Source organism: Rissa tridactyla, chromosome 7 (genome assembly GCF_028500815.1).
Source record: "Rissa tridactyla isolate bRisTri1 chromosome 7, bRisTri1.patW.cur.20221130, whole genome shotgun sequence".
NCBI classification, from domain to species: domain Eukaryota; kingdom Metazoa; phylum Chordata; class Aves; order Charadriiformes; family Laridae; genus Rissa; species Rissa tridactyla.
The window spans coordinates 22,517,815-22,545,482 of NC_071472.1; the positions used below are offsets into that span (position 1 = coordinate 22,517,815).

General features: G+C 46.5%; 1 protein-coding gene across 2 annotated transcripts in view; it reads left to right on the forward strand.

Annotated features, from left to right (window-relative positions):
• The first annotated feature begins 21,177 nt into the window (after positions 1-21,177).
• The window catches only part of COL6A2 (collagen type VI alpha 2 chain), a 29,240-nt gene continuing 22,749 nt past the window's right edge, over positions 21,178-27,668 (forward strand). The window contains exons 1-3 of one of the 2 annotated variants that reach the window (XM_054209648.1): positions 21,178-21,388; positions 26,002-26,136; positions 27,062-27,660. In XM_054209648.1, the coding sequence (XP_054065623.1) occupies positions 26,031-26,136; positions 27,062-27,660 (705 nt within the window). In that variant the 5' untranslated portion in view covers positions 21,178-21,388; positions 26,002-26,030. The remainder of the gene's footprint in view (positions 21,389-26,001; positions 26,137-27,061; positions 27,661-27,668) is intronic. The other variant, XM_054209647.1, reaches the window with a different exon arrangement.

The following is a 27,668-nucleotide window of genomic DNA, read 5'->3' on the forward strand; positions in this document are numbered from 1 at the left end:
TGGTGGCTGGGGAAGGGGGCAATCACTGAGGCCACTTTACCAATGTGGTAGGACTCCTAGAACACGGACCTTACAAGCAATGCAGAAATCAACAATGCAACAGGCTGGGACAATACTGTGGGACTGCAATCCTAGAGGACAGAGCAAAATGCGATAAAAGAGAGGTGAACTGATAAGTGAGAGATGAATATCCTGCCCAGTTAGCTCTTGTAAATGAGAACATAAGACTGCTTGCACTTGCAAAGCAACAAGAGGCTCAGCTACACCTGCCCACTGGCACCGATCATCTGTCCAGACCTATCCAGCTTTGTGGCTGCAGCTCTGGAGCAGGTCTGCAGATTAGTTGATTGCCCTGGTTATTGTTTCTCCATGGGCATCAAGTATGGCGTGAGGCCCTGCCTGGCACCCTGTGGTGTACCTTTACAGCCCTGAGGTCCACGTCATTTCCCTGCACTGTTGTCAGTGCCTGCTCCCACCACCGATGGGAAGGCATGGTAGCATCATGACCGCTATTTCCACACCCCTGGGCAGCTCCATTCCCCAGAGGCACTGCCCTGGACAGCACGGGACTCCTGGAGACCACAGGACTGCCAGGGCAACTCTTCCCCCAGCTTACAGCCCTGTAACCCAGCCAAATTGCTGTTGACGATGTTAGTGCTAGACCTCAAGCTGTGTAACGATAAATAGCTGCTCTAGGATGATTTTGAACTCCATTTTCAAAATTATTTAAGAGCCTTTCCTGTGCCTACTGTTTTCTCAAGGAGCAGAGGTCCATTGTCTAGCCTCTCCCAGCTGTAACAGCAGAATAACTGAATGTTCAAATGCCTCTTGCTATCCTGGCATTTGTGGTTTGTTTTAACTCTATTATTCCCAAATGTGTCTCAGTTTAAGATTTGCATTATTTTGTCCGATTGCATGGATCTCCCCCTTAAAAGAAATCATATTGTATAAGAAGAAAGAATCATGGTGTACGTCAGCTTGTGGGCAAACAGCAGAGGAAAGACTGTAATCCATTAAGAAATACAAGGTTGACACACAGAAATAATTCTGAGCAAACTCAAGACCATGGAGGAAGACGATCCCCTCCCCCTGAACACGCACTGTCATTGTGTGAACTGGTGCAGGCAGGATGCAGGAACAACCACAAAACCACGGATGAAAGGCAAAGAGCCCTTGTTAGCAAGAGAGTGAGAGCGCGCTCAGACTCCCTGTTCTTGCCAGTATCTCAAGGGTTGGAGCAGGCGTAGTTTTCCCACTGTGCTTTGATCTTCTTCAAAGAGAGGGCAGGATTCTCAAGCAGCAGATAAGGTGTCCTTGAGTCCTTAGCAGACTTATGTTATCTAAGTGCAGGTGTTCTGCTTGCAAGCACATAAGACTGAACAACAATTAGTGTGAATATGTGTTTCCCAGCACCCCAGGTGTGAGTTACGTGAGTGTGTTTACAGTCCTCCTCGCTGATCTTCCATTACTTTCCCACAGTCATCATCACACTTCTCCAAGTAAAGGATTTGAGAAGCTGATGGCCTCCAGTAGTGTTGTCCAATAGATGCTCCATATAGGGGAGCATCACCAAAGCATGCTGCATACCGTATCTCTGGGAGATATGTATATAACAATTTTAGGTTTTGCTAATTCCTATCAATAGTTAAGTCATTTAGAGTATAGGTACCTATAAAATAACCAGACTAAATAAGCTCTTGTATTCTAGTTAGGCTAAGATGTTAATTAGACAAACAATGAATTTTTAGATCTACACTTAACAGTGTCTTCTTTGGTTGCCCTTATCTAAGCCCACATGCAACAAGCATGCTCTTCCAGGGTCTTTCCCCTCAAAATTTCTCTTCACTGTCTGTCAGGAGATATAGCTGGGTCCAGAGTGTCTGCTTTCCATGCTTTTCTGCAGAAAGCTTATGTTGCATCAGCCCAGTTCCTGGGTTGCCCCCGGCATGCTGTGGCAGAGCTCCTGGGACCTCTGGCAGCAGAGAGCTCTGGAGGATGTGTAGCAGGAGGAAAGCTGCAGGCAGGTGGCCCAGCAGTTGCCTCACCAAGAAGTTGAGAGGCCTGCTGATATACTTCTGAACTGAGCAATCGATGCTAATTTCTATTTTTTTTGTTTTTCTTGTTTCATTTAAATAGCTTCTTACACATGAGGTCATCCCTGTCAGACATAGAAACTACAGAGGTGCTCACAGGAGAACCCTGAGACAATGACCTGGCATTTCCAGAGAGGACTGGGAATGTGTGGAGAGACTCGTCCCCGTGAAATATCGCTGCAGCCCTTCCACCTGCCCACCATCTCAGCAGGGCAGTGTTCCTGGTCCCATACGTTGTTGCAGACACCCACAAGAAACACTTCTCGGCTTTGTCATCTCTGTGAAAATGCTAGATTTTAACACCCAAGCTGCTGAACCAAATGAAAACACAGCTGGGGTATCTCTTCTTGATGGTAATATATCAAACGGGAAAATAGAATGAAATAAAAGAAGCTGGAGGCAATGCAGGCACATCCTACACCATCCTACCTGTCGTGCTTCTGGAGAAAATTTTTTGTTCTTTTTTCTTCACTTTTGTTTATGGCACTTTGTTCTCAGTGACTTCAAAGGTCTTGGGAGATAAACTGTTTCTTGAAATGAGGTGAGTTTTCTAGTGGGGAAAAACTATGCAAGAAACTTTGGGGGACATCTATTTTTACAACATCATCTGATTTTACTGCACAGAGTGTACGCTGTAGCAGTCCTGGTATAGCCATGGACTTAAGCCTGTCTAAAAAATGGATTATTTTTTTTTTCCATAATCTGCTGGCCAAATAAAAGATGCTGCATCATCAAACTTAGGTTTCTTTAGACACTGAAGCACTGAGAAATAAGGCATGAAGAGGTCATTAAGCCCGTTTTTTACCTTAAAGGTATGTTTTAGCCCACAGGCTGCATATTTGTTCCCCTGTCAGATGGGTGTTTGTCCAGCCCTAAATTGCTCTGAACATAGAGGCTTTGCTATGTCTGCAGACAGTCTGTTCTAGTGCAAATCACTGCTGCTACTTACAGTGCTGCAAATAATGGAGCTGGTGCAACTTCTAGAGAACATGTCCTAGTGTCCAGCCTAAGTACCCCCTGCTGCTGTTAAACCTGTTACTCCTTGTCGTCTCCACAGAGATCATGTTCCTCCCTCCCTTACAGATTCATTTAGCAGCTGAGATCTCTTATTTGTATTTTCTTCTTTCTCTCATGACCTGAACACACGATTCTTGTTCGCTGTGCCAGAAGCCTGTGGGAGCACTCGAAGGTAAGGCTATGGCAAAAAGTCCAGAGGCTTGTTCCCAGCCATGGCACCTATGGATAAGGTCCTCGTAGCAGGCATGGTCATCACAACAGCAATCTGGAAAAACTTCTCCAAACTGGTAAGGGGTCTGATGGCAGTGGGGGTCCCCTTATCCCTGGGTCTATTTGAGGTTGTTTTCAAATGTTGTCAAACACCCATCATGGATGACCTTTCTTTGCCATTTGGCCCACAGGTTAGTTACACAATGATTACTTAATTTTGAGACTTCTACCCATCATTAAGGTATTGGAGGGACAGGGCAAAACCTTTCTGAGCCCCCACAGAGCCGATTAATAACACAAACTAGAGTTCTGACAAGAGAACCTCGAGACATTTGTTTTGCAGAGCTGTCCTCGAGACTAGGAAGGGATTAAGGCACAAATTGTTGTATACAGGCACCTTTGAAACAACCTTTGTGGAAGGTAACCTCTGGTTTACATATGGATCCGTAGAACATGCTCAGAGTTAGCCATCTTCATCAAAGAGCTTATGCCAGCCAGCAGCAAATCATTACTGCGGCTGAAATTTGAAATCTGACCTGTTATCCTGGAAAATATGGGCCTCAGAGAGCTCCCAGTCACAGAGGTGCGGCCTGGAGATACTTGACAAAAGAAAACAAATGGCATCCTTCCACAGAATCAAACTAAGGAGGAGAGACAGCCTGCCATACCTTGAGGTACCCACATCCCTCAGATGCGCACTGCGATGTGCAGGTGAACCTGGCTGCTGCAGCAGCGCGCAGGGATGGTGGAGCCCAGAAGCCAAGGATCAAAAGCCATCAGTGGACTTTGTGCTTCCTGAATCACTTGGTATCAAAACAGCCAGCCTGATGTTTCAGCTTTGCAATGACCCATGTCTCCCAGTACTCCCTCCCCGCCACGAGGGCATGGTCTCCTGCTGGGGCTGTGTCCCACGGGGGAAGGACCACAGGCTGCTACAGCATGGAGCATGGCTCCCAATGGCCCCAAAAGCCTCTGCAAAGAGGACGAACTCTGCATGAAAAGAAACAAAATATACGCGCCTACAACAGTTTTTACATCAGCACGTGAGAGCCCCCAAAGCCTTACAGTAATTTCAGGCACTGACCAGGACTTGTCCTTCCTAAGCATGCCAGTTTGTCCTCTGACCCCTCAGGGAGATGTAAAATGAAATATCAAAGCAGATTTATGTGTTTCATAGACTGACTGGGACAGGCACTGGCAGCTACCTACCCTGACCTCATCCAGCCTCTGTGGTGGGAGGACAAAGACCCTCATCTTACCAAACCTTTTCTTTCAAGCTCCCTCTCTGGAAGAGCCTATCATTTCCTGGGGTGATCTCAGGATTATCCCTGCTACTGCATTTTTTACTTCCACAGAGGATGCTCCCTGTTGGCTGCCAGGCTGAATATCACTAGTTTGTTGTTAATCCCTCCTTGCCCTTTGCATGGGGGGTAAGGGCTCTTTGATGTTCTTCCAGCTTTCCAGAAACAAGCTTTTCTCGTGTTAGGACTGGGGGATTAACTCCTACTGGCATATTAAACCTCAGACGCTGATGTAAGCCAGAAAGGGATTTCTGCAATGTCACAAATGCATCTCTTGCAGTCAGACTGAACCAAATCAGGTGTCAGATACCTAGCCCCACACTGCATGACCTTGTACCACGTTCAAGGCACATCCAGCGCAGACGCTGGCTAGCCCTAGCAGGAGGTCCTTGCCTGCAGCCCGCAGTCCCCTTTGCCTGTGCTGCTACTGCCCTCGTCCTGGCCTGAGACTGATGTGGAGCATCAGCGGAAGGGCAGGCTGCAGGCTATGTGGGTCTGGCGCACCTCATTTTGAAAGCAGGCTTTTCTACATGGCACAAATCTAGTGTAATGTAATCCTAAAGATCCTAAACATGATACAAAGTTTACCTCTAAAGTTTTTCTCTGTCTCTCTTTTCTTCTGCCCCAACAATCAAATCCCATACCCCTCGACTAGTATTTTTCATGGCTTAAGGGAAAGCAAACAGTGTAGGAATAAGCATGCAAGGCCAGCACGTAGATCCCACAGTTTTTCACTGCTTCAAAACCATGGGGGAAAGGCGTAACTGTCAGAGCCTGGCTGGTGTTTTGTTCCTGGCTCAGTTCTAGAAAGCAGTTCAAATCTTCATAAACACGGATATTAACTCGAAGTGCTGGTCTATAGCTTCTGAAATCCCTGCAAATCTCTCTCTTGCCCTAAAAGAATCCAAACCCTCAGGAGCCACAAAGCATTCACTCCTTCATCTGAGTTGTACTTATTTCTACGTAAATGGGAAATTCAGCCCGGAGTGTTTCTGAGGGCTCTGGATCTCTGATAGTACCTCTGGTGATAAAATCATCCCTGCATATAAAATTATGTCTTGGTTAATGTGAGAACTAAACACAGTCACATACCGTATTTTCCACAGGACCTGAAGTACTAGAGATTTTTCAAAGGCAGCTTGTAAAACCAGCATGTTGCTTTTCTAGGGCAAGCCTGTCCCGGATAAAGCTCGGTCCGCAAGCAGCAGACTGCAGTTTGTTCTGGCTGCGAGAGCCTAATGTGGAAGTGCTGGGCACGTACTTAACAAGACACAGCCGAGGGCAGCTGGATGAGTTCCATCTGGAGCTCCGCAGCTCCTTTGAAAAGTGTGTCAAAAGGGGTCTGGCGTGTGGGTGAAATGAGAACATGCGGCAGATTACTACACTTGAAAACAGCCATCCCAACAGCAGCCTGGGGTGTGACCTGAACGCTGCCCCCAGGGCACAATGGGGTCTTGCTGAAAGTGTCATTTACTACCTTGCAAAGCAAGGCAGGAGCAGACTAGCCTTGCATAAATTTCCCTCTGCAACATTCCTGGGCATCCTGGTTTGAGGTAAAACAGAACCAGTTTTCTGTTCAGTAATTTTACTTTTCAGTTAAGCCCCTCCTAACTAACTGAAGTCTCTGAAATTAGCAGTACACTGTTCAGGCACTGTTCGCTACCAGAGCAGTAGGACCTGATTGTTTATAATTTATTCCAAGGAACGGTATGCAGAGAGACTCCTACTTATTGCTATAGGAATCAAGGTCAGCTAACTTTGTCCCATTTTAATTTGCCCCGTTTGAGGGTCAGAAGCGGAAAAGCGTAGAGGGGTTGCACCTGTGGAGAGGAGTGGGCAAGGACAGACGACCCAAAACTGACCAAACCAAAACCATCCCATCGGCATCATGCTCAGTATAAAAGCTGAGAGATGAAAGGGCCAGCGCTTTTTCTTCAATGCCTGGCGTCCAAGGAGGACTCTGTCTGCCCTTGATCCCGATCCCTGTGTTCCTCAATCCAGATACAGAATCCAGTTCCCATCCATCCCTGAGTCCAGTCTGGGACTCTCACAGTGCCTGTCGGTGACATGATTGTCATCCTGGGAGCTCAATACTGGTTTTATATATATTGTATATATTTAATTATTTTATTTTTATTATTTTATTAATATTTAATTAGTTTGGTTACTTTTAAACTCATAAGTCTCTTTCTCTGTCTTCATCCTCTCCCTTCAGGGAGAGGTGGGGGAGAGCACCCGTCTTTCATCTCAGTGGCCAGTCTGGCCCAAACCATGACATTGGGTCTCACAGGTCACATCCCGTGGGAAGACCCATGCTAGGTCTTGGAAGACCACATGCTTCCCATGGTGCAGGAGGAGGGCTGCTTGCAAAGATGGTAATATTGCTCTGAGGCCACACATGGTTCAAGCTTGTGCCATCTGGCCAAGGTTCTCAGGGCCCCGCAGCTTCCAGTTTCAGTTGATGTCTCATCATCTAGCCCACGCTATCCCCTTTGCTATGCAAGTGGGTGGGTACTGGGAATTTATTGCTATCAAACCCAAATTGAGTGGCTCCACTCTTCATAGTCACAAGAGGATTTGGGATTTCCTGTAAATTCAGGGTCGCTTGGATTCACATTGTTGTATGCTCTGCGCAAGGCCTGGGAAGACCCTCATGCATGTGGCAAGACATAGCCAAGAAATACTCTGCTGGTAGATGCTGCATGACTGAAGGGGGAGTCAGCCATGGCGTTCTTTATGCAGAATATAGACATTGCCACACCCCAGGGGCTGCCTCATCCAGTTGATGACAGGCTGCTGTGTGGGTGTTCTGGTAGACTCAGGCTGGCTGCTAGACAGGCACCACTCAAGCATGGAAGGCAGAAAGTGTGCTATCTATCTGGGAAGCTTTTCTGTATCCTCTTCGGTGTAGGGAAGGGAATTCTCAGGAGAAGGCAATTTAGTGTGAGAAACTCTAAAACAGCAGTGTCTGGCCTGCATAGCAAAGACAGATATGACCATGTCATACCTGTATGGCATCAGGAAGGCATCGCACAATTCAAACACTTCTGCTTTGAAATCACAAGATCAGTTTCTGACTGTCTTGTGCCTGGTTTACAGGTAATGCCAGAAGATACTTTAAACAAGGTGGTTAACAAAGCTGTTTGCGTATTTTTTGCTTGTGATGTCTGGTGGGTTAATAGGTAGAGACAAGAGCTAGAAAAATATTTTGAGAGCTCTTTTGTTGGTGGGGTCTTGCAAAACAAAGGAATTGTTTGCTCAACCTAAAAACTGTAGGAGATATGGGAACTGAACCTCTCTCCCTTGATTCTCCCTTGATTCTGTGAAAACCATCCTGAGTGCACAGTGGACACAAGGCAAAGGCAGTGACGCACAAAAAAGTCAAGCTTCTGTTCAGATATACTTCTGGCTTAATAATTTCTGCTCTCTCCCCATTGTGCATGGAGCATGGGAGCACCCTACTGAGATGCCTATACTGGCTGAATCCTGTACCTCACTGCCAGGCCAGATGTCTTCTTTTATAGGTCTTTTGTGGAGGTATTTATTTCCTACAACTTCATCTATCTTCGGTGAAGACACCTTAGTCTAAGCCAATCATTTAGGACTCTTCATAGCAGGGACAAGAAATAAGCCTGTCTGAAGTAAAATTAACAAGAATCCTATCAGACAGGTCAGAGGGTGACAAACTGGTCCATAGAAGTCCTATTTCCCTCCACCGGTTATGAAGGGGGCCACGGTGACTGTTTCAGAAGTGCACAGCTGCTTACGATCCCAAGAGTAGACACTGCCGTTCAGCTCTTGTACGGTGTTATCATGTGGTTTTGTGTAATTTTTCATAAACTCAGATAGTTGAATCAAGCCTGCAATCACTGTGTCTCCAGGTTTTTTACACTCCAGTGATTTTGATAGCCAAATTAGAGGCATGTGTTCACTGCGCAGTTGCGAAATTGGAACTGAAGAACTCAGTTGACCCACAAACACTGTTTTCTTATTGCACTTAAACAAGTGCTTGTTAGCCACTGGAGAGGACATATGTGCTGCATTACTAAAAACAGATTTGTTACTTTGCACATTTTTTCCAGGAAATTTTCATCAAAACAGTCCGATAAGTCACTTTAATTCCATTAAAACTCTTGAAATGTAGTGCTATATGTTAAATAATCATTCAGTTAATAGGGGCCTGATAGTTCTTACTGGTACATTAAGAGAAATTTAGTAAACAAGTGATTTTAGTAGGATGTTGTAAGGAGCTCACTGCTGAATTCAAAATAATTTTTCTATCTGAATATTTTTGCTCATGTTCTTTCCCAATCTGGATGGTTTCCAGCAGAATTAGGTCTATGTCATGAAATTCATACCAGTTCTGACTTTAAAGTTGCCCAACATGATGTGATGAGTTCTGTAATTGAACATGAGCCAGCAATGTGCCCTTGCAGCCAAGAAGGCCAACAGGATCTTGGGCTGCTTTAGGAGGAGTGCTTTAGGAGGAGCAGGTCAAGGGAGGTGATCCTTCACCTCTGGCTCAGTACCGGAGAGCTGGGTCCAGTGTCAGGTTCCCCAGGACAAGAGAAAGATGGGCGTACTGGAGAAGGTCCAACAAAGGGCCATCAAGATGATGAAGGGATTGGAACATCTCTCCTAAAAGGGAGAGGCTGAGAGAGCTGGGACTGTTCAGACCTGGAGGATGTTTTCCATGTGTATAAACACCTTATGGGAAGTAATGAAGAAGTGGTGCCCAGTGGCAGGACAAGAGGCAACAGGCACAAAATGAAACACACAAAATTCCACCTGAACACAAGTAAACAGGTTTTTTTTACTGTGAGGGTTGTCAGACGCTGGAACCTGTTGCCCAAAGAGGTTGTGTAGTCTCCATCTGTGGAGATACTCAAAACCCAACTGGACACTGTCCTGGGCAGCTGACTTCAGCTGACTCTGCTTGAGCCGGGGGGCTGGACTGGATGATCTGAAGAGGTGTCTACCAGCCTCAACCATTCAGCTGTGATTCTGCTGGTCCCCTTCTTACCAGAGGCAACAGAAAGTCATCTACTCTGCCTCCCTGCAGGTCCCTGGGCTAATGAGGGTTTCGGAGGAAAGCATTCCACAATCCTAAAGCATTACATGAGGCAGAGGAAAATTAAAGAGGGATCTTCTCCCCTCTTCAGAAAGCGGGGAGTAAGGTTTATAAACTCTGAAATGGTTCCTGACTTCTTACTTCAAGGTAATCTTGCTGGATTTGCAACCATGCCTGCTGCAGAGCACCCGGAGCCCAGCTTCAGGAGCCAAGCACCCTGTTGCTTACTAGCTCCCAGTGTCTTTGTGTTTCTGGTTACCAAACTCTAGCTGGGGACGGTGGGGGAGTGGCTGGGGGACGTGCATGGGTTTCGTCTGTGTGAAAGGGCAGCAGCTTACAGAAAGTACAGTATCTTGTGCTGATTTTGCTGCTTAGTCATACTTCAGTAACTGTAGCTTGGCAGCTGGTCTTACCCCCTTTCCTTTGCAAATGTTTCCATTTATGGCTGCGATTTTTATTTCCCTTTGCCTCCAATTGCCACACAGATGGGAAGTCTGCAAAAGGGGAGAAACCTTTGCATTGGGAGATGTAAACCTTTAAATCAGGAGAAACGTTTATACCAGAAGAAACCAGCTGTGTGTATTTATACCTTGCATTTCAAGTATCTCTTACAGAAGCACACCACCCAGGATGCTCAAGGGATTCAATAGGGATCATTTTGGCCAGAAGTGGGTGCTGTGCCTGTCTGGTGGCAAGAGCACTGATGTCACTGTGGTTGTCAATATTTTCCTTGCCCAGGGCTCAGATATGCTGTGAAGGAGAAAGTTGCAGCCATTTGACCCGGTTGTCCCTGCTAGCAGCTGGTTGCTGTGCCTGGTCCTGCCAGGGACATTGGAGAAGGGGCGACCACATGAGCAGGCTGTGCTGGAGACCCTCGGGGCCGTGCCCATCCTCTTCCCAGAGCCATAGCTCCTGAATACACCTTGTTGGCCTCCAGGAAGAGAGGATCCAGTTAGAGAGAAAGAGACAGCATGTGGAATCCACATTTCCTCCATGCATTACAGACGTGCAGGTTTACATTGCAGTGTGCTCCAGCAAGCCTATGGAAACAAAGCATTCCCAGCTTATGAAGAGCTTTAGGGCAGATAAAACAGAGTCGTGACCTGAGCTGGAAAAGGCATGTGCCTGCTGTGAGCTTATTGTGATGGCTGGGGGTGAAGCTTCTGGTGGAACAGCATTAGGATGTGGCACCCCCATCTTGCTCTCACACCTCATCTTGCTTGCTGGTTCCCCATTCCCTGATCCATTCCCTGAGAAAAAAAAAAATAAATCATTTTCCTTAACCAGGGCACTAGATCGGAAACATAACTAATCTTTAATTTAAGGCCAGATTTCAGCCAGGCACTGAAAACCCCGTGCTTTTTTACTCCCACTCGGAGTACTTTTGTGGAAATTAAGCATGTCCCTCAGCAAAACCAGGCCAGAGGTGGCTGCAGGTGGAGCAGGGCTCCAGTCCTGCCCCTCAGCAAGGCAGAAAGGGTGCAAAAACCAGAGCACTGACCTGGCAGCTGCCTCTTCATCAGATTATGGATAACTTCTCCATGTCCGAATTGTTTCCTTTCAAATCTTTGGCTCAGTTCTGCATATTCTGTAGAAACGTGTGATTTCTGGAGAAACCTTTTGAAAACAGATCATCGATTTTTCCAACCAAAAAAGCCTAATCTTTGGCAGAGCTGATTCCTTTACAATCAAAGCATTCAGCTCCTATGAACTGAGAACCACTGTGGGAAGAACAAATGTGTTGTTATTGCCTGGCCCTGTTGATGAAGTCCTGTCTACAGCTCTTGGTTTTCTGGCCTGTGTTATGACACAGCTTCAAGAGAAGAAGACAGGAACCATTTAAAACCATCAAGTCATGGCATAACATCCCTTAACCCGCGTCTCAGAATACAGAGAGCATGCGCATTATCCCATTCTCAAAAGCTTGAGTCCTACCCAGTCCTTTCTTCGCCTGGGTAGAGAGAAGAACAGGAAAGAAGCTCAGAGAAGTGGCACACCCCGTAGCGCTCTCCCCAGATGGGAAGACAGACCTGGGATGGGTCCTGCTACAAGCCTCTGCCCCAGTGGCCCGGAGCTGGGACCATCACCATGTGCAGGATCCAGAGGCACGAGCCCAGGAGCCGTAGCAGGGCTGTGCCGAGCGCCAGACCCAGGGAAAACGGGTGCTGCTCTGCTGTGCGGGCGTCCAGGGCTGGCTCCCTCTTGGCAGGACTGGAGAGTCTGACCAATGGCCTTAGGGGATGCAATGAGCACTACAAGGGCACTAGTGGGGGATCCTGGTTGGGAGTCAGCGCTGAGGCTTCCCCCAGAGCTGCTGCAGGAGCAGACAGAGAGGGGGGAAGGGACCCCCCAGAGGGGGACCCCAAGACTTGGGACAGGGAAATGGGGAGGTGCTCCTACAGTGGCTACAGTGGATGCTGGGACACTGGAGCTGGTGGCATGCAGCTGAAGTCTCATGAGAGCAGGCTGCTGGGGCCCGTGGTGTCCTGTGCAGGGGAGGGACTAGTGAAGGGATATGTGGAGCAGCGGATCGATCCTGCTGTTCCTGCAGAGGGGATACCCCCGTGCAGGGACAGCAGGTGAAGTCTGCAATAGGTGAATACTCAAGCGGCTGTCATCTTCAGGGGTGGCTGTTCCCAGGCAAGGGATGGAGTTTATTACAGCATGAACTTTGTACCCTGCTCCGTAGGGGCAAGGGGTGGAGATTATCATGTATATGTGTTTACACTTGTAACCTTCTTAATTTTGGTCTTTTGAGGGGGGTTGTTTACTGAGTGCGTGAACACAGCGTTATCGTGTCCATCTGAATTGTCTGGGAGGAAGGGTAGAGCTTGTAGCATGTGTATGTTAAGGCTGTGATGATGTTAAAAGACTTTGTAATGAATGTATATTCAAACGACATCCCTTAAATATGTGTTCCCCTGAAGCGTGGACTTCAGGCTGCGTGAAAGCAGCTCCCGGTTCTGGAAACATGCTTTCCCTGAAAGCAGGACTCTTAAGTCATCCTAATGCAATTGAAACTGGGGCTGATGCTGCTCATAGATATCAGTAGCTCGGAGGTAGCAAACCCAGGCTGTAATCTTTACTGGTGTTTCTGGTTCGGGTGCTCTCTGGTGCGCTCCATGCCAGCCAGCACCAGCCCCTGCTCTTACTGATGGTGGGCAGGGAGCCCACACAGGTTTCTGTGGCAGCTGCAGCATCTACAATCAAGGCTGCAGAGGGGTAAATGTAGACCTGGCGCCTCCCATGCTCCCCTGCCTCTTCCCAAAGGTTTCAAGAGCAGAACCCTGGACCAGAGACAAGCTTGCTTTTGCTCACAGAGATGAAACATGACAGAGGCCTTGCCAAAACAAACTGCTGCCTGCTGTCTCCTGTTGCCAGACGCTGCCAGCCCCCAGTCCTCTCCCAGGGAGATGTCTGCTCACCACCGGCCAAGCCGTGGTCTCTTGATGGGATCCATGTGTTCTTGATGAGAGGCCCAGAGAACTTAATTGTCCCCGATCTGGGGTTTTCTATCAAGCACTCCTACAGCCTTCAATTATCTGGGTTCTCCAGAAGGGATGTGGGTGACTGATTTCACCGCAGGATTTCCAGCACATCCTGTAAGTCCTCCCTTACCCATTTCCTTCTTCCAGCACCCTTTGCTTTTTCTCGCTGTGCTTGTATTTGTGCCTCCCTGAGGGTGGGCTATGCTAGATCGTATCTTGATCACAGATGCATCTTCTGGTTTTTTCATGTCTGACAGAGATGTTCTGAGCAGACAGGACACCAATTCTGCGTTTGCAAGGCAGAAAGGTGTGCAAATATGAGCAGGCTGCTTTTAAGGATGCTCACGTTTGCCTGATCTCATACACGGTTCAGCTGTTAAGCATTGAAGCTTCTTCTGTGAGCAGACTGGTGAGCCTGCCACAATCGCTACCGTGAATTTAGGATAGGCACATACAATTTCCTTTGTCACTTCATGGCAGGGCACATTTTTAATGTGGTTACACTAGTTATGCTGTGCTGTGAAAAGGCACTCAGGGTAGGTAATGTCAACAATTTCAGGACTGTTTAGACCGCCAGAGAAATGCAGGGAAAATCTCAATGTAAAATGAAAATCTGATTTCTGTGCCCAAGAAGGTAATTATAAAAGAAACAAATAATGCATAGTTTCTTGTTCATTTCTGCTTCTCTCTATATTTTTATCTTTGTAGATGGAGGCTGTCAAAGTATAGGTGGATGAGGGACAGAAGGGAGGGCAAAGAACTGTATGTAAAAGACTGAGTACATGCCTGCACTTTAATTTCCCCACTGTTAATTTTGTTTATTACACACTGAAGCTGGAAAATCTCAAGCCTCTTTTGACTGTAGATAAGCATTCGAGTTCCACTGGCAGTCTTGAGCATGAGTAGTACAAACATAAGATGTTATTTATTGTGTGCATGTGATCAAAATGATTTCATTTGATGTTGGAGACTGGGCTCACATCAATGCTCAAATGAAGAGCACAGATGTTCAGTTACCCTGGTAAAAGAGTATGTCACATCCCTGGCAAAAATATTTTAACTTCCTTGTGACCCTGATCTACTGGGCTGATTTAAGGTATCATAAAAAAGGATCCAATAAAGGATGGAATATTTCCCTCCTCCTGTACCTCTGTAATGCTATCTTGCTCTGCAGAGTGTTTGCTTGTTTTATCTCAGAGGGATACAAGTTAATAACGCAGCATATTTTCTGATTTGGGTTTTTTTTCTGTTTTATTTTGTAGGAGGACCTTTGAAACCAACTCAGATAAGAATCTTTTTCTTAACACTGATTATGTATCTAATTATATTACGTTTCTTACATGCATAAAACTCCTGTTCAAATTTTTATTACACTCAGTGCAAATACCATTTTCCTTGTCAGTAGTAGCAGGTTCGCCTGATGGTAGAGGGGAATTTTATTGCGATGTTGTATTTGGCCAGGAGGAAACTTCCTCACAGAATTAGGCATTTCTTGAGTGTACATAGCTACAAGTTCATAGCTACAAATGAAACAAGGGCTGCTAACATTTTGTGTTAGAGCAAAAATTTGAGCATGCACAAGGGAAGAAGAGGTGTTAAGTGTAGCGCCAAAAGCAGACAAGCAGTGCTCTGCTGTACGTGACCCAGGCCGAAGAACTGCACAGGGTTCCCTGGATTCATATCAAGTATGTGAAAAGCAACAGCCATTGAGCAGTGGAAAAACTCTGCAACCCGAGGAACAGCAGCTGGGTGGCTGCCCACCACGATCCCCGGCACAGGGATGTCTGGAGAGCAGGGCAGCACCCCACAGCCTCTACTCCAGTGGAGGAAAGCAAGTCCCAGGAGGGCTCAGCACATAAAGTCAGTCCAAGGAGGGCTGGAGACATGCTGGGCTTTTGCCTTGTGACACGGTGGCTGAGGTGGGTGCAGTCTTCAGAGGTCTCTGTGTCTCCAGTTCAGAAGTACATCTGTATGCCTGTGGCATACTCTGTTAGCAAGACTTGAATTAGCTGCAAAATTTTGGTTTTGCAAATTATTTTGCAAATTATTATGATTGCAAAATTGTGCAAAATTTTTGCAAATTATTGTTAGTTTAACCTGTGACAAATTTGGCCCCGCATTCAGGTCGTGAAAGGGGTCATGATGAGTCCCTCGCTCCTGGACTGCACTCGTCTTCCACAGAGTTTGGGGGCAATGTTGTTAGTGAGTAGCTAGATACAGTTCCTTACCACTGCAGAAAATCCAGAAGATGCTACTGTTCACTCTTACTCGCTGTTGTTTAGCTATGCAGTGTCTTGACCGTCAATCCATTGATTCATGCGAGCATCAATCAGATGCTCTTCTAGACCCTTGTTGGCCTCCTTGCTGCCTACATCCAAAAGGTCCTGTGGTTTAGAAAGGGAGGGATTATATTTTCCCTTAACTTCTATAAAATAAAAATTAAAAGCTTACTGTGTTGCCAGAAAAAGACTCAAGGGAAGGCTTTTCAGCGGCTTTGTGCTCCTGGAAGGCAAGGCAAGCCTCTTTCAGGTGGTTTCGGAAATACTGCTACCAGTGTACCAGGATGGTACTATGCTGGCAGATATTACCTGCTGCCTTCAGTATTGACCTGGGCTGATATTTGACTGCTACACTGTTGTACCCATGTGCTAAAGCATCCCAAGCTCATTTCTCAGTGCGACCCCCCCACCATGTCCTGGGGGTTTGTGAGGATTACTGCTTTTCAAGAAACTAAGCTTAATGCTTTCTCTTGGTGAACATCTTTAGTTACAAGTTGCAGCCTTGAAGTCACAGATTGTCATTTAGGACCTGAATCACGGGTCCCTAAAGCCAGTAAAAAGCCTTTCATTGGTTTCAAGGTTTGGGTTTTTTTTTTTTTCATATTTTCTTTCTAATTCCTTTTTACTGGTCCCATGGAAATGAGAATTACACATAATTGGTCCCAAGGATTCAGCTCCATACAAGGGTTGATGTTGGAAACATTTGTTTAAGAACCAGGAGCAGGAGAACTGTGTGGTTACAGAGAGACAAAGCTGGGATTAAAAACAGGATTATAATTTCAAATAAATTAGCTCAATTGCTGAGCCTTAATGTGTCCTTGCCAGGCTACCAGACTCCTGAGGGAAGTCACTCCAACCAGAGCCAGCCTCCTCCCTCACCAGCAGCCCACAATGCTGTACCTCCACATTCAGAGGAAAGACTTTTTTTCCCTATCTGATCCCTTTCAGCCCCCTCTTTTCCCAGGATAAGGCACTAATTAATTCCTTTCCTTTCTATTTATACCCATTAGTCATTGCAAAACTGTCCCCCGGTAGATTTATGGTTCAATATAATGAGTATGTCTTAAGGGAATATTATTCATACAGTTAGTTGAAATCTAACAGAGAAAGTCTATTTTTTTTTGTAACCTTAGCCAGAGTAGTCATTTCATGGGGAGGCAGTACCTCCAGGCTCCAGCAGTGAAAAAACAAATGTTTAGATAGAAGTTCATCAGCAGAAGAATTAAACTGTAATGTCTTTCTTAGGTCTGTACATAGCGTTAAGGACTGTGGGTGGGGCGGGATGTGACTAAGTTTAAAAATGTACATTTTTTTGAACCATCACTGGTAAAAGGCTGGGGAGAGGAATGAGGTTTCCTCTATAAACTATGCGGGTTTTTTCTCTTAATTTCATGGAAACACCACTGCAAGTTTTTCCTTTTCGTTTCTCTGGTGACAAGAAAATAAAACAAATGCAGCTGGGTCATTCTGCTCTTGCTGTATTTCATCACGAAGCTCCAAAGACATAAACTGTGTGTTTTAACTCTTTCCCTACCCTGGGCTACCAAACTAAAGATGGTTTGAAATCTCCGCAAAGATAGCTCGGGATTATCCAGCATGTACTGCAGACCACGGAGGCATCAGTTGCCTCTCTGAGGCCCTGCCTTGCCAGGGAGCTGGAACGCAATTGCTTCACTATGCAAAGGCTCTTCCCAATGAGTCAATGAGGTTTGGGACTCAACCATCTTGACTGGCTGTGTGGAAAAAAATGTGCTGTAAGAGATGAAAGAAAGAAAAAGCAAGGATTGTGAAACTGGCAAAAGGGGAAGTATGCTGGGAGAAAGGGTTTCAGTCCATCCTTTCCCCACTCACTCTGCTTTCTGTCCACCCATATTTTGCTTGCTGGGTTCACTTACAATCTTGTGTTGCTGCTACCTGGCAGCTCTGGGTGAGTCCCAGGCACCCTCACTTCCCCTCATATTGAAACTCCCGAGGTGGCTCTTCCACCCACTGCACAGTGGCAAGGAGACACCAGAAATGGTCAGCTGGAAGCCCTGGGCTTTCACCCTGTTGGGAGGGAGCAGCTCCGGGAGTGGTGAGCCGTCAGGGCACTATAGAAAAGCTGACTCTAGACAATTAGTCTGGACTGAGCGACTGAAGGTAAAATATTAACAAGTTCATAAGTATGGCCTCAATTACAAAAGGGCAAACTTTTGTACCCTAAGAAATTGTGCAGCAAGAGCAGCTTGGCACAGGACCCCCGGAACATTCCTGCTGTTTCTTCAAGCCTGCATACTCAAACTGGTCCTGGGAAGGGAGGTCTTGAGCAGAGGGGAAATAAAACTTGGAGCAAGGGTCTCTGCACTAGTGAGTTCTGAACAAATGCTTCGGGAGGATTATTAGAAATGGGGGAGAAGCAGGCTCACAGCTGGCTGCAGGAGCAAAGCCTTGGCAAGGAGTAACCTGCGGCTGAGACAGAGAGTCAGGAGCATGCTGTTCCCTTGGGTGGTCTCTCTCTACAAAACCTCTGCTATGCAGAGCAGAGCCAAAACTGGCCCTCAGCCCACCAACAAAAGCATGCTGCACCATGCTAATACCCTCCTAGCAGCATTAAGGGTGGCTCCTGTAAGCTCCTCTGGAGTCTGTGCAGGTTGGGACCAGCTGGAAGATAGAGGACCGCCACCTCAATTTCTGACCGCTCCTTTTCCCACCACTGTATCTAAACAACGTAGTGTCTCTGGGATATCATCATTCTCTAAGGATCTTGAGCTCTAGCGAAAAAACACAAGGTCACAGATACGGGCCTGCATCTGGCAAGGCTTCAATAGTGCTGTAGGTTGGGAAATCCTTGGAGCTCTTTAAAATAAAATTCTAGAAACTCCAAAGGGTACTTCCTTATGTGTTAGCAAACAACAACTTATGAGCACACCAATGCTGTATATAAAAGTAGGGAACTAAGTAAATAAGAACTGCAATAGCATAGGGGACTTAAAAGTTAACATAGGAAAAAGTATGCAGAGCCTCAGATTGCACTTGAGTATTTGTCATGAATCTCTAAACATCCTGGAGCAGTTGGCCTTAATGGCCTAAATCACAGGAAATATTGCTAAAATATGGCATCAAATGAACATTTGCTTTTTCCTTCAGAAAGATTCCCCTTTGTGTCTCATTTTACCACAACTGAAGAATGTCAAACACGGGGGGGCTGTTACTTACGTACATCACCTGGGTTAATTGAGAAAAATAAATGGCTTTTCTTCTTTTGTTTCTTTAACAGATGCCTTCTCCTGGGTACTGGTGAGGCTAGGCAAGCCCTGACAGGAACGTCTCAGAGCCAGCCATGCCTGCACCCAGTGTCCACACATAGGATGGTGAGGATGGAAGTGTGGACCAGCACAGGTGGTGTTGTAGTAGGTGTCCGTTGCAGCCCACCTGATGAAGAACAGGAGGTGGATGAAGTTTTCTTTAGGCACTTGGAGGAATCCTTACATCCACAGGTCTGGCTACTCATGAGTGGATTTAACCACCACACTATCTGCTAGGAGAGCATTGAGGTTGGGCATGACCACCACAAAAGGCTTCTGGAATGGTTTGAAGGCAATTTCATGATGGAGGTGATGAATGAACCAACTAGGGGAGATGCTCTTTTGGACCCCCTACTTAAATACGGGGAAGAACTGGATGAAAATGAGAAGGCTGGAGACAGCCTTGTCTGCAGGGACTACCAGACTGTGGCACTTAGGGTGATGAGAGAAGTCAGCAAGACAAACAGCAGAATTACAACCCTGAACCTCAGAGGAGCAGGCATTTACCTGTTGCAGGGGAGGAACACAAATGCCTTGTATGAATTGAGTTAGGAAGCAAGAATTTCAGAAAATGGCAAATACAAAAGAGCGTAAAATCCATCCTTCCGTTTGTTGTCGCTGAAAATGCTACAATTATCAACTGCATACTTACAATTATTTGAAGACCAGAATTCATTAGTTTCACTAAGCACTTAACAATCTTGGCCTCAGTTTTGGTTCTTTTCACGTATTTAGAAAACAAGACCCTTGGAGGCCACTGCGTAATCTCGGAATCGCATGAAGGGTGGATGCAATTGCAGACACAAAGAAACTACAGTAGCTGTTTTCCAGAGAACCGCAGCAGTCCCACAAAGCTGTTTCAGATGTATGTATGTGATTTGAAACTAGGAGATTGCATTTTATTGGGGGCAACAACTCAGATGTTAAAAAAAAAAAAAAAAAGGAGCAGATACACAGTTTACAAAGTAACAACTAAACACACCATAAATCACATTTAAGTCTACAAGGGGATGTAAATGATACAACCATGATAAGCCATCCATGCCTGATTGACTCTCTTACTTGAAACTCTATACAGAGTCATAGAGGAGAGCACAAAATCAAGTAGTTTTCTTCTTCCTTCCTTCCTTTCTTCCTTGCACAGAGCAGTGAAGTAGGCAAAAGAAATGGCCTGGTATGTGGTGTATTTGCTGGGTTTCTGGAAGGTGAATCTCGTACTGTTCAGTAAATCACTGTTATCAGAAGCTGCACCTTCATCCTGCTTCTGTCACAGAGCTTTGAGATGAATGGGGAAACTGGCACGTAGAACTCTAGCTTATGGCTAAGGTCCCTATAGGTGCTGCTTGTGTATCATAGAATCATAAAATCGTTTAGGTTGGAAAAGAACTTTAAGATCATTGAGTCCAACTATAAACCTAACACTGCCAAGTCTACCAGAGTACTCCTGGTGAAGCTGCTGATACAGAAGATACTCCAGAAATGTACCTTTTTAAGCACTAGCAGCTACACAGAATTGGGTTTATTGTTTTCACCTGGCAGTTCAGATGTTTTTTGCAAACACAAACAGCCTAAGCAATATGTTCCTGTACGTCAAGACTGGTGGGTTAGCAGCTTACTCTAATATCTCTTGAGACAAATCCTTTGCTTTTGTCACTACTGGGGAGTCAGTAGAGTGAAATGAAAATTGCATTGTGTTTCCCCATTGTGATTACCTTGTCTGGCAGCTGTTCCCTGATTCTGTTCCCTTCACACTGTCCATTTACATAAAAGTTTGGAGACAAAGTCATGGCTCAAGGGATAGCAGCAATGAAAGTCATTGCTGTTGTCTATATTTTGTTGGGACTTTTGCCCCTATTTTTCATTTAGCAGAGCTAGAAGTTGCCTGTGAAATTAAAAATTTTTAAAAAACAAAGCAAAACAAAACAAAAAAACCCAAACCCACTGCAACACAACAACACAAAAACCGAAACAAAGAAATGAATCAATAGAAAGAGGTAACACTCAAACTTGGATGACTCTGAGCAAGACTGGGATATTTGCAAAGGCTAAGGTGCAAGTTGCTCTTTTTTTGAAATGTTCTTGTTTTATTTGTTCCACTCAGGACATGTTACTAGGATGGAAAGAGGAGGAGGACGGGGTGGGGGGAAGGAAGAGGAATACTATTTGATGGTATAAATATGTAGGGCAGCAATGCCAACTACGAAAAGCAGCCTCTCATAATGGAAAAATTAGACTTTTTCCAGTTTGTTTAAAACAAAAATGCCTTCAGCTCCAAAGATGACAACCCCGCCGCAGCCCAGCACCCGCCCTGGGAGAGGGGCGGGTGGGAGGACGCCGCCCGAGGTCTCGGTGGACCCACAGCGGCTCTCCGTGGATGTCCGCAGCTACTACAAATGAGGCTCTGCCTGATTTTGGAGGAGGAGGAGGAATACGGAGGGCAGTTCCATCCTGCGAGGGAGCAGAGGGAGTGGGCTGGAGACGCCCCTGCTGCTCCCGGCCGCTCCTCCCCGCACACCCCGAAGCCTGGGAGCTCACACTCCCAGCCGGGGATGCAGGAGCCTTCCTGACACCAGTGACTCCACAAAGTCCTTTTCCTGACGTTTCGGAGGCTTTTTGGAGGAAATTTTGATGACCTCGTTTTCCAGGTAGGCAGAGTTTTCCTCTCCTCCTATAGCGGTCATATAGCGGCTATTTCCTGACGGTTCTCCAGCTAGGAATAGAAGAGCCAGCCTCTGAAATCCCAGCCCGTTCCCCTGCGAACTGCACAGCTCTTGCCGCTCATTTCAGGAACATCGTGTTTAGACAATACCTGCTGTAAAAGATTAGGTATTTTTCCGTTGCTTTCAGCTTTTGGCTAGTTTGGGCGTTTTCCCAAGAGTTTTTCCCGGGTGCGGGTAGCACGAGCCACACTCTCATCCGCCAGGGCCGGAGGTCTAGAAAATCCCTTCAGAGGAACTTGTTGAACTAAATTCTTCCCTGGGGCAACTAAGTTGAGTTCACCAGCTACACAGAAGTGATGGCAGCAGTAGCAGCATGGTACTCCGCTGTTGCTGTGCAGCAGAGCAACTGTTCTGTTGCACAATTCCTCTATGATTTTTGGAATTTCAGAAGACAGGGATTAGACTAACCTGTGATTCGTCTTTCCTTGTTATGCTGAGTTTCATCAGCTCCTCTATTTTGAGGGGTAAGAGCAGGTTTGGAAATGCCTGCGAGCATCTTGCACTTGCCTCCTTGGGTCAGCTGTTTTTTTGGGTGGCAGGGGTCTGCATGAGTGCTGTAAATGGAGGGTTCTGGCTTTCAGTGCCGAAGCTCCGGAGGGGGCAGGCGCGATCCCGCGGCCAGAGCACTGGGTGCAGCATGGGCTTCCCCTGGCTGAAGTTCAGGGACAGTTGGACCAGGAGAGCTGGAGGGCTCCCTGCAGTTGTGGGGAAACCTTGCCCCTGAGTGGTGTGCCCAGGGACTCAAACTACAGGGCGTGTTTGGGTAGTGACTGCAAGAAACACTGCAATTCCCTATGCATGCAATGTGCAAACGATGGGCACGCAAACGAGGAAGGGGAGGTGCATTTATAAGAGCTTTTGTTCCAAATGGGTCGCGTTTTTTTCCCTGATTTTATTTTATTTAGCAAATATTTGAGCGGAGTAAAAGGCTGCCTGCAGAAGTGGATGGCACCACAAGCACTGCCCACTGGGCATGGCCATGAAAAAAGTTGGGAGCGGGTCCATGTCAGAGCAGGAGTGCAGTTTCAAACTTTATTCTGCATATGGCATAGCGAGCATAATTCTCCTTTCTTGAGAGCAATGCATATTTTGTGGCCTTAAATAAGCTCCTTGCAGGCAGAGTTATCTTAGAGAGCAGAGCACCTGTGAATTTGTGAATTTGGAAACCATTTGCTCAGCTATAATAGGTGTTATAGTATTGAAGGAGAAATACACAGTGCACCAGGAGGAACTTCAGAAATATCAATGTGTGGGATAAGACAGACCATGGCTCTGCCTGCCCAGGCACATGACGTGACCCTTCTAGTCCATTAAAATCTGATCTATCTGACAATCATATGTGAGAGCGCAAATAGGCCAACTGTAATTTGCACATTTGAAAGAGTCATTGCAAGGTGTTCATTTGCCATAATATTACATTTTGTTCAGTTGCTCAGGGTGGAAAGAGGTACTTACAAACAGAGAACCCAGGTCCTCCTGCAAGACCACCATTTTTGCAGGGCTCTGTGTAGATAACTCCATATACTTTTGCAATTATGTCGGTAACAGTCAGGTCACTTGGGATCTGAGGGTGGGAGCAGCAGAGAAGACCACACTTTTTTCTGCTGAGCACCTAAGGCATTACGTAGGAGCATAGACCTCAGTGCAGGGAGGATGGTGCAAAGCAGTGCCCTCAAAATCTGTTCAGAGGACCCAAAACCCCTGCTCAAGATGCCGTGTTGTTTTTTGCTTTGTGTGCGTCTCATGGGGAAAGAGATACATCACTCAACAACACAGAGAGAAGGAAATTTCAAGAGAAATCCTTGGTAAGGCCCTGCTCCTACAGTATCATGGCTCTGCTCTTGCAGAGAAAGAAAGGCCAAGGAAGAACAGGATGGGCAGACCCAAGTATTCAAATGTAATGTGTTATCTCCCAATTTGCCCTTTCCATTAGTTTTCTGGACTGTCAGTGTTCAAAAATTGTCTTCAACATTCAGAAAATGCCTTCGTCTGAAATATACCCTTTTGCTGGTGAAATCTGAGATTTCCATTTGAGCGTTTCACAGCAGGAGGTGGAGCTTTAAGGAAAATATCAAATGTTACGAAATTTGTGAGAGAATCACAACAGCTGATAGTACTCTGAGGATAACAAAATAGGCACTGTCACCCACCCCAGCCTTGGAGACCCCTTAGGTGGGGAGAGGGGTCTCCTCCCTATCTGTCCATCCACTGTTAATGACTGGTATAGCAGAAGGCTAACGTGGCTCGAAGCACAGAGATCCCGTCCGAGGGAGACAGTGCCTGTGACAGAGTGCGGTAAAGCAGATTGTTTGCAACAGAACTACAAAGAAGTCGAGTGTGTCTGGTGTTTTCAGCTGTCACTTTTCTGCCTCGCCTCTCTGCCCCTGTAGAGGCCAAGGCCATGGTGCCTCATTGATCCAGCCCAAAGGCTCGATGGCTGCGGGTAGGGGCAGTCCTGTGCCAGACCTGGCCCTGGTTGCCTGTGCAATTTAACTGCTCCTCACCGCTCTCTGCCTGGAGAGCATTCTTCTGCACACACGCACACATGGCAGAACGGAAGGAGGGAGGTGGTTAAACTCAGGACGCTGTGATCTGTGAGTCAGACACTTGGCCAGAGCCTCCAGTGCTCTCAGCCTCTCCAAAAGCTGATCTCTCCAGCTTCCTCAGACATCACATAAGACTGGCCCTACTGAAGGCACAAAGCTGTTGTGTCCTACAAGAGAGCAGGATCTCCTGTGGCTCTGTGGAGGGCAAGCAAGACAAGGGAAGCCTATAATAAGATTAGAGGGAGGAAGTCTTGATCTTAACTAAAATGCCCCTTTAGCATTAAAGTAAGTATTTTATCCTTATGATCCTGTTCTCTGCAGCGCAATGAAAGCTGAGCCACACTTATCTATGCAGGAACTTCATGACCATCATGTCTCTCTGCAAACAGCTGTGCAGCCTCTCTGAGCTGGGGCAGGGGGGAAAGGACCCATGAACTACTTGGTAGGGACACTTGGGTGCTGGGCTGGAGGCGCGTGAGAGGCCCTCAATGTCAGAGAGCTTTGCTGAGCCATGTCTGTGAAGCACCTCAAGTTGGTGTTCCTGAAGCTTTTGGATCTCTGTACACCTTGTCCCCTTCTCCCAGGAAATCTCCAAACAGCAGGAGGGTTTCTCCTTCCCCTACCTAAAATCTGGCCTGAGCACTGGCTCTCACAGGCTTGTTAGTATATGCACAAGCCTTAGTAAGGAGAACAGCTGTCACTGTTGTAAGGATATTGGCAGCACCAATAGGACCAGCCTTTCCATCATAAACCAGTTTGCAGAACCCTGTGATGCGCTGCAGCTTGCAGTGTAAACTGGAATGGGATGTGTCCCACCAGGGAATAGCTGGTCACCACATGGAGAGACGTCTCTAGAGAGACGCAGGTGGAGCTGAGCTGCCTGTATTCTTCATGTGATGCAGTTTCTCATGCAACTAAGGCAGCAGTTCAGCTGCGTTACTAACTTCCCCTCCCCCTGCACTGCCATTGCAACTGAATACACTCTCAGTGTCCGTTCAAGCCTTGGGTTCTTCCAAGAGCTACCCAGAAAAGCCATTTAAGGAAGAAGCTCTCTTTCTGGACTGGACTCAGGCCTTCTTTTCCTAACAGAGGTCACATACGCCCCTTTTTGTTTTGTGTTGCATTGACCACCAAGCAGAAAAGTGTCTATGCTACTACTCGGTCTGTGTGCTTTCAAGGGCCCGTGCTGGTTAGTGCGATTGTCCTCCAGACATAAAGACAAGCATCACCCCTTCCTCCATATTCTTTGCTGTTGATAAGTGTCGCTTGGATTTGTCCATGAATACCCTTTCAAAGCCTGGGCTTCTGAACACTTATATATACATTCCTAAGAGCTTTTCAGACTAAATCTCTAACTTATCTGCTGCTTAAGTTATAACCCTACACAAAATATACTCCCAGGTGCAGCTGGGCCTTGGAGGCCTAGTGATGGGTTGAATGCTAAAGATGTGCATTTCTTCAAGTGCTTGTTTATTCATCCCTTCACTCCATGGGTCATGCAGCCTACAAAGCAGCGGGCTTTTGTACATTTTCAATATACGCAGGTATCACCACAGCAACATGGCAAGTTGGAGGTGGAAAGGACCTGCTGCACACCTTCACTGGTGACAAGGCTAAGCAGGTGAAGAAATGAGCATGGATGCTTACATGGTGGTGTCAATTACGTTGATGGAGTCAACATGGTCATGGAGTGGACAGACACACACCTGGAGAGAAACCATGAAATCAGACCTGATCCCTCCCTTCAGACTGACCAAGAAGCTAAAGCACTTTTGAATAATTTGCCCATACTCCAACAAAGGAAATATTTTAATTGCTTAGCTTTCAAGTCAATATAAAAATCTACATTAGCGGCCCAGTAATGCATTATGGTGATGGACAGGTGTTTTTCACACACAGGGTTTTCGAGGAGCATTGGCTGGCTTTGTATCTTCTCAGCAGAGCTAGGAGGTTGTATAGTGTGCTTAACATGTAACTTATGTTTTCCCACAGGCATCTAAATATCCAGAGGAACTGCTGAGATGTTCCGAGAAGCCTTTTTTTCCACACTTTTTTGTGTGGCTCTAGTTCCTCTCCATGCTCAGTTTGATGGTGATCCTGGAGATGTCACTCCTACCTCCTGTACAGGTATTAACCAGATAATTTGTGTGTCTCTATCCTTTGTAGGCAGCAATTTCACCAAAAGCAATGGTCATGCTCAGTTGTAGAGCCTGCTCACACGGAACTGACAGTGGCACGTTACACCTCTCCTGCCCCTTTGCACTCCTGGGCAGTGCCCTGGGGTAGCAATCCATCTATAGGGAGCACCGTCCTCCACCAAAACTCCCGTTTCTGGGTTTGCATTGAAGTGCAGAGAGGTAGAGATTGAAGAGCCAGGCTCTGCCAGTGGTGCCTTCTCCCAGCTGATGCAGTAATAAATACCAGCCAATCAATCGCCAGCGTTCAGCTCTGTATCTGATGTCAGAGAATAGTCCATTTTGAATTTGCCAATTTCAGCGCTTTTCAGTTGCAATGTGGAGCAGGTGATTTACATGTCCAGCCTGACTTTTACAAAAAATAGCAAGACTTTCAAGATTGATTCAACAGTGAGCAGATCTTAGCATTTTGAATTCCTGAGCACTGGAGAGTTGTCTGACTCAAACACAGATGTTACTGCTAGAGCTAATGGGACTTGTGCTTTTTCCAGTATCACACTTGGGCATGATCTTTTTGAAAATGTGTATAAATCAGAGAGCAACCAGCAGCCTGTCAGGCCAGGCATTCATTTAGTGCAGGACAGCAAGAGTTATTCAAACCTGGTTCTTAGTCCTCAATTTCCTCATTTCCTCCAACCCAGGAGGAAATAAGTCCTGATTAGTAAGAGCTGTAACACCCTTGCAGGAAGCTGAATCTCAAACCTCATGCTGTGGTTTGCTCTCTTCACATCTCTATATGCTGTCCTTTATGTGCTGTCTATATACACATCTTGGTCCAGGTTTCAGGGAGACGGTGGAGGGAGTGTAGTGGTGCATGAAGTGCTCTCGACATGGTCTGAATAATTTTTTCCATGCAGAAAAGAGGAACTGCCCCATCAACGTGTACTTCATCATTGACACCTCGGAGAGTGTTGCTCTGCAGACTGTGCCTATCCAGAGCCTCGTGGATCAAATAAAGCAGTTCATCCCTGAGTTCATCAATAAACTGGAGAATGAACTCTACCAGAACCAGGTCTACATCACTTGGCAATTTGGTGGCCTTCATTACTCGGATGTGGTGGAAATTTACAGCCCTTTAACGAGCAGCAAAGACATATACCTCCCCAGGCTGTCTGCTATTAACTACCTTGGCCGGGGCACCTTCACGGACTGCGCTATCTCCAACATGACAGAGCAGATCCAGACCCAGATGGCCTCAGGTGTGAATTTTGCGGTAGTCATCACTGATGGCCACGTCACTGGCAGCCCCTGCGGGGGGATGAAGATGCAGGCTGAGAGGGCACGAGACATGGGGATCAAGCTCTTCGCAGTGGCCCCCAGCAAGAACGTCTATGAGCAGGGACTGCGGGAGATCGCCAACCTGCCACATGAGCTGTACCGCAACAACTACGCCATCACGCAGAAAGACACTCTGAACATTGATGTGAACACCATCGAGAGGATAATCCAAGTTATGGTACGGAG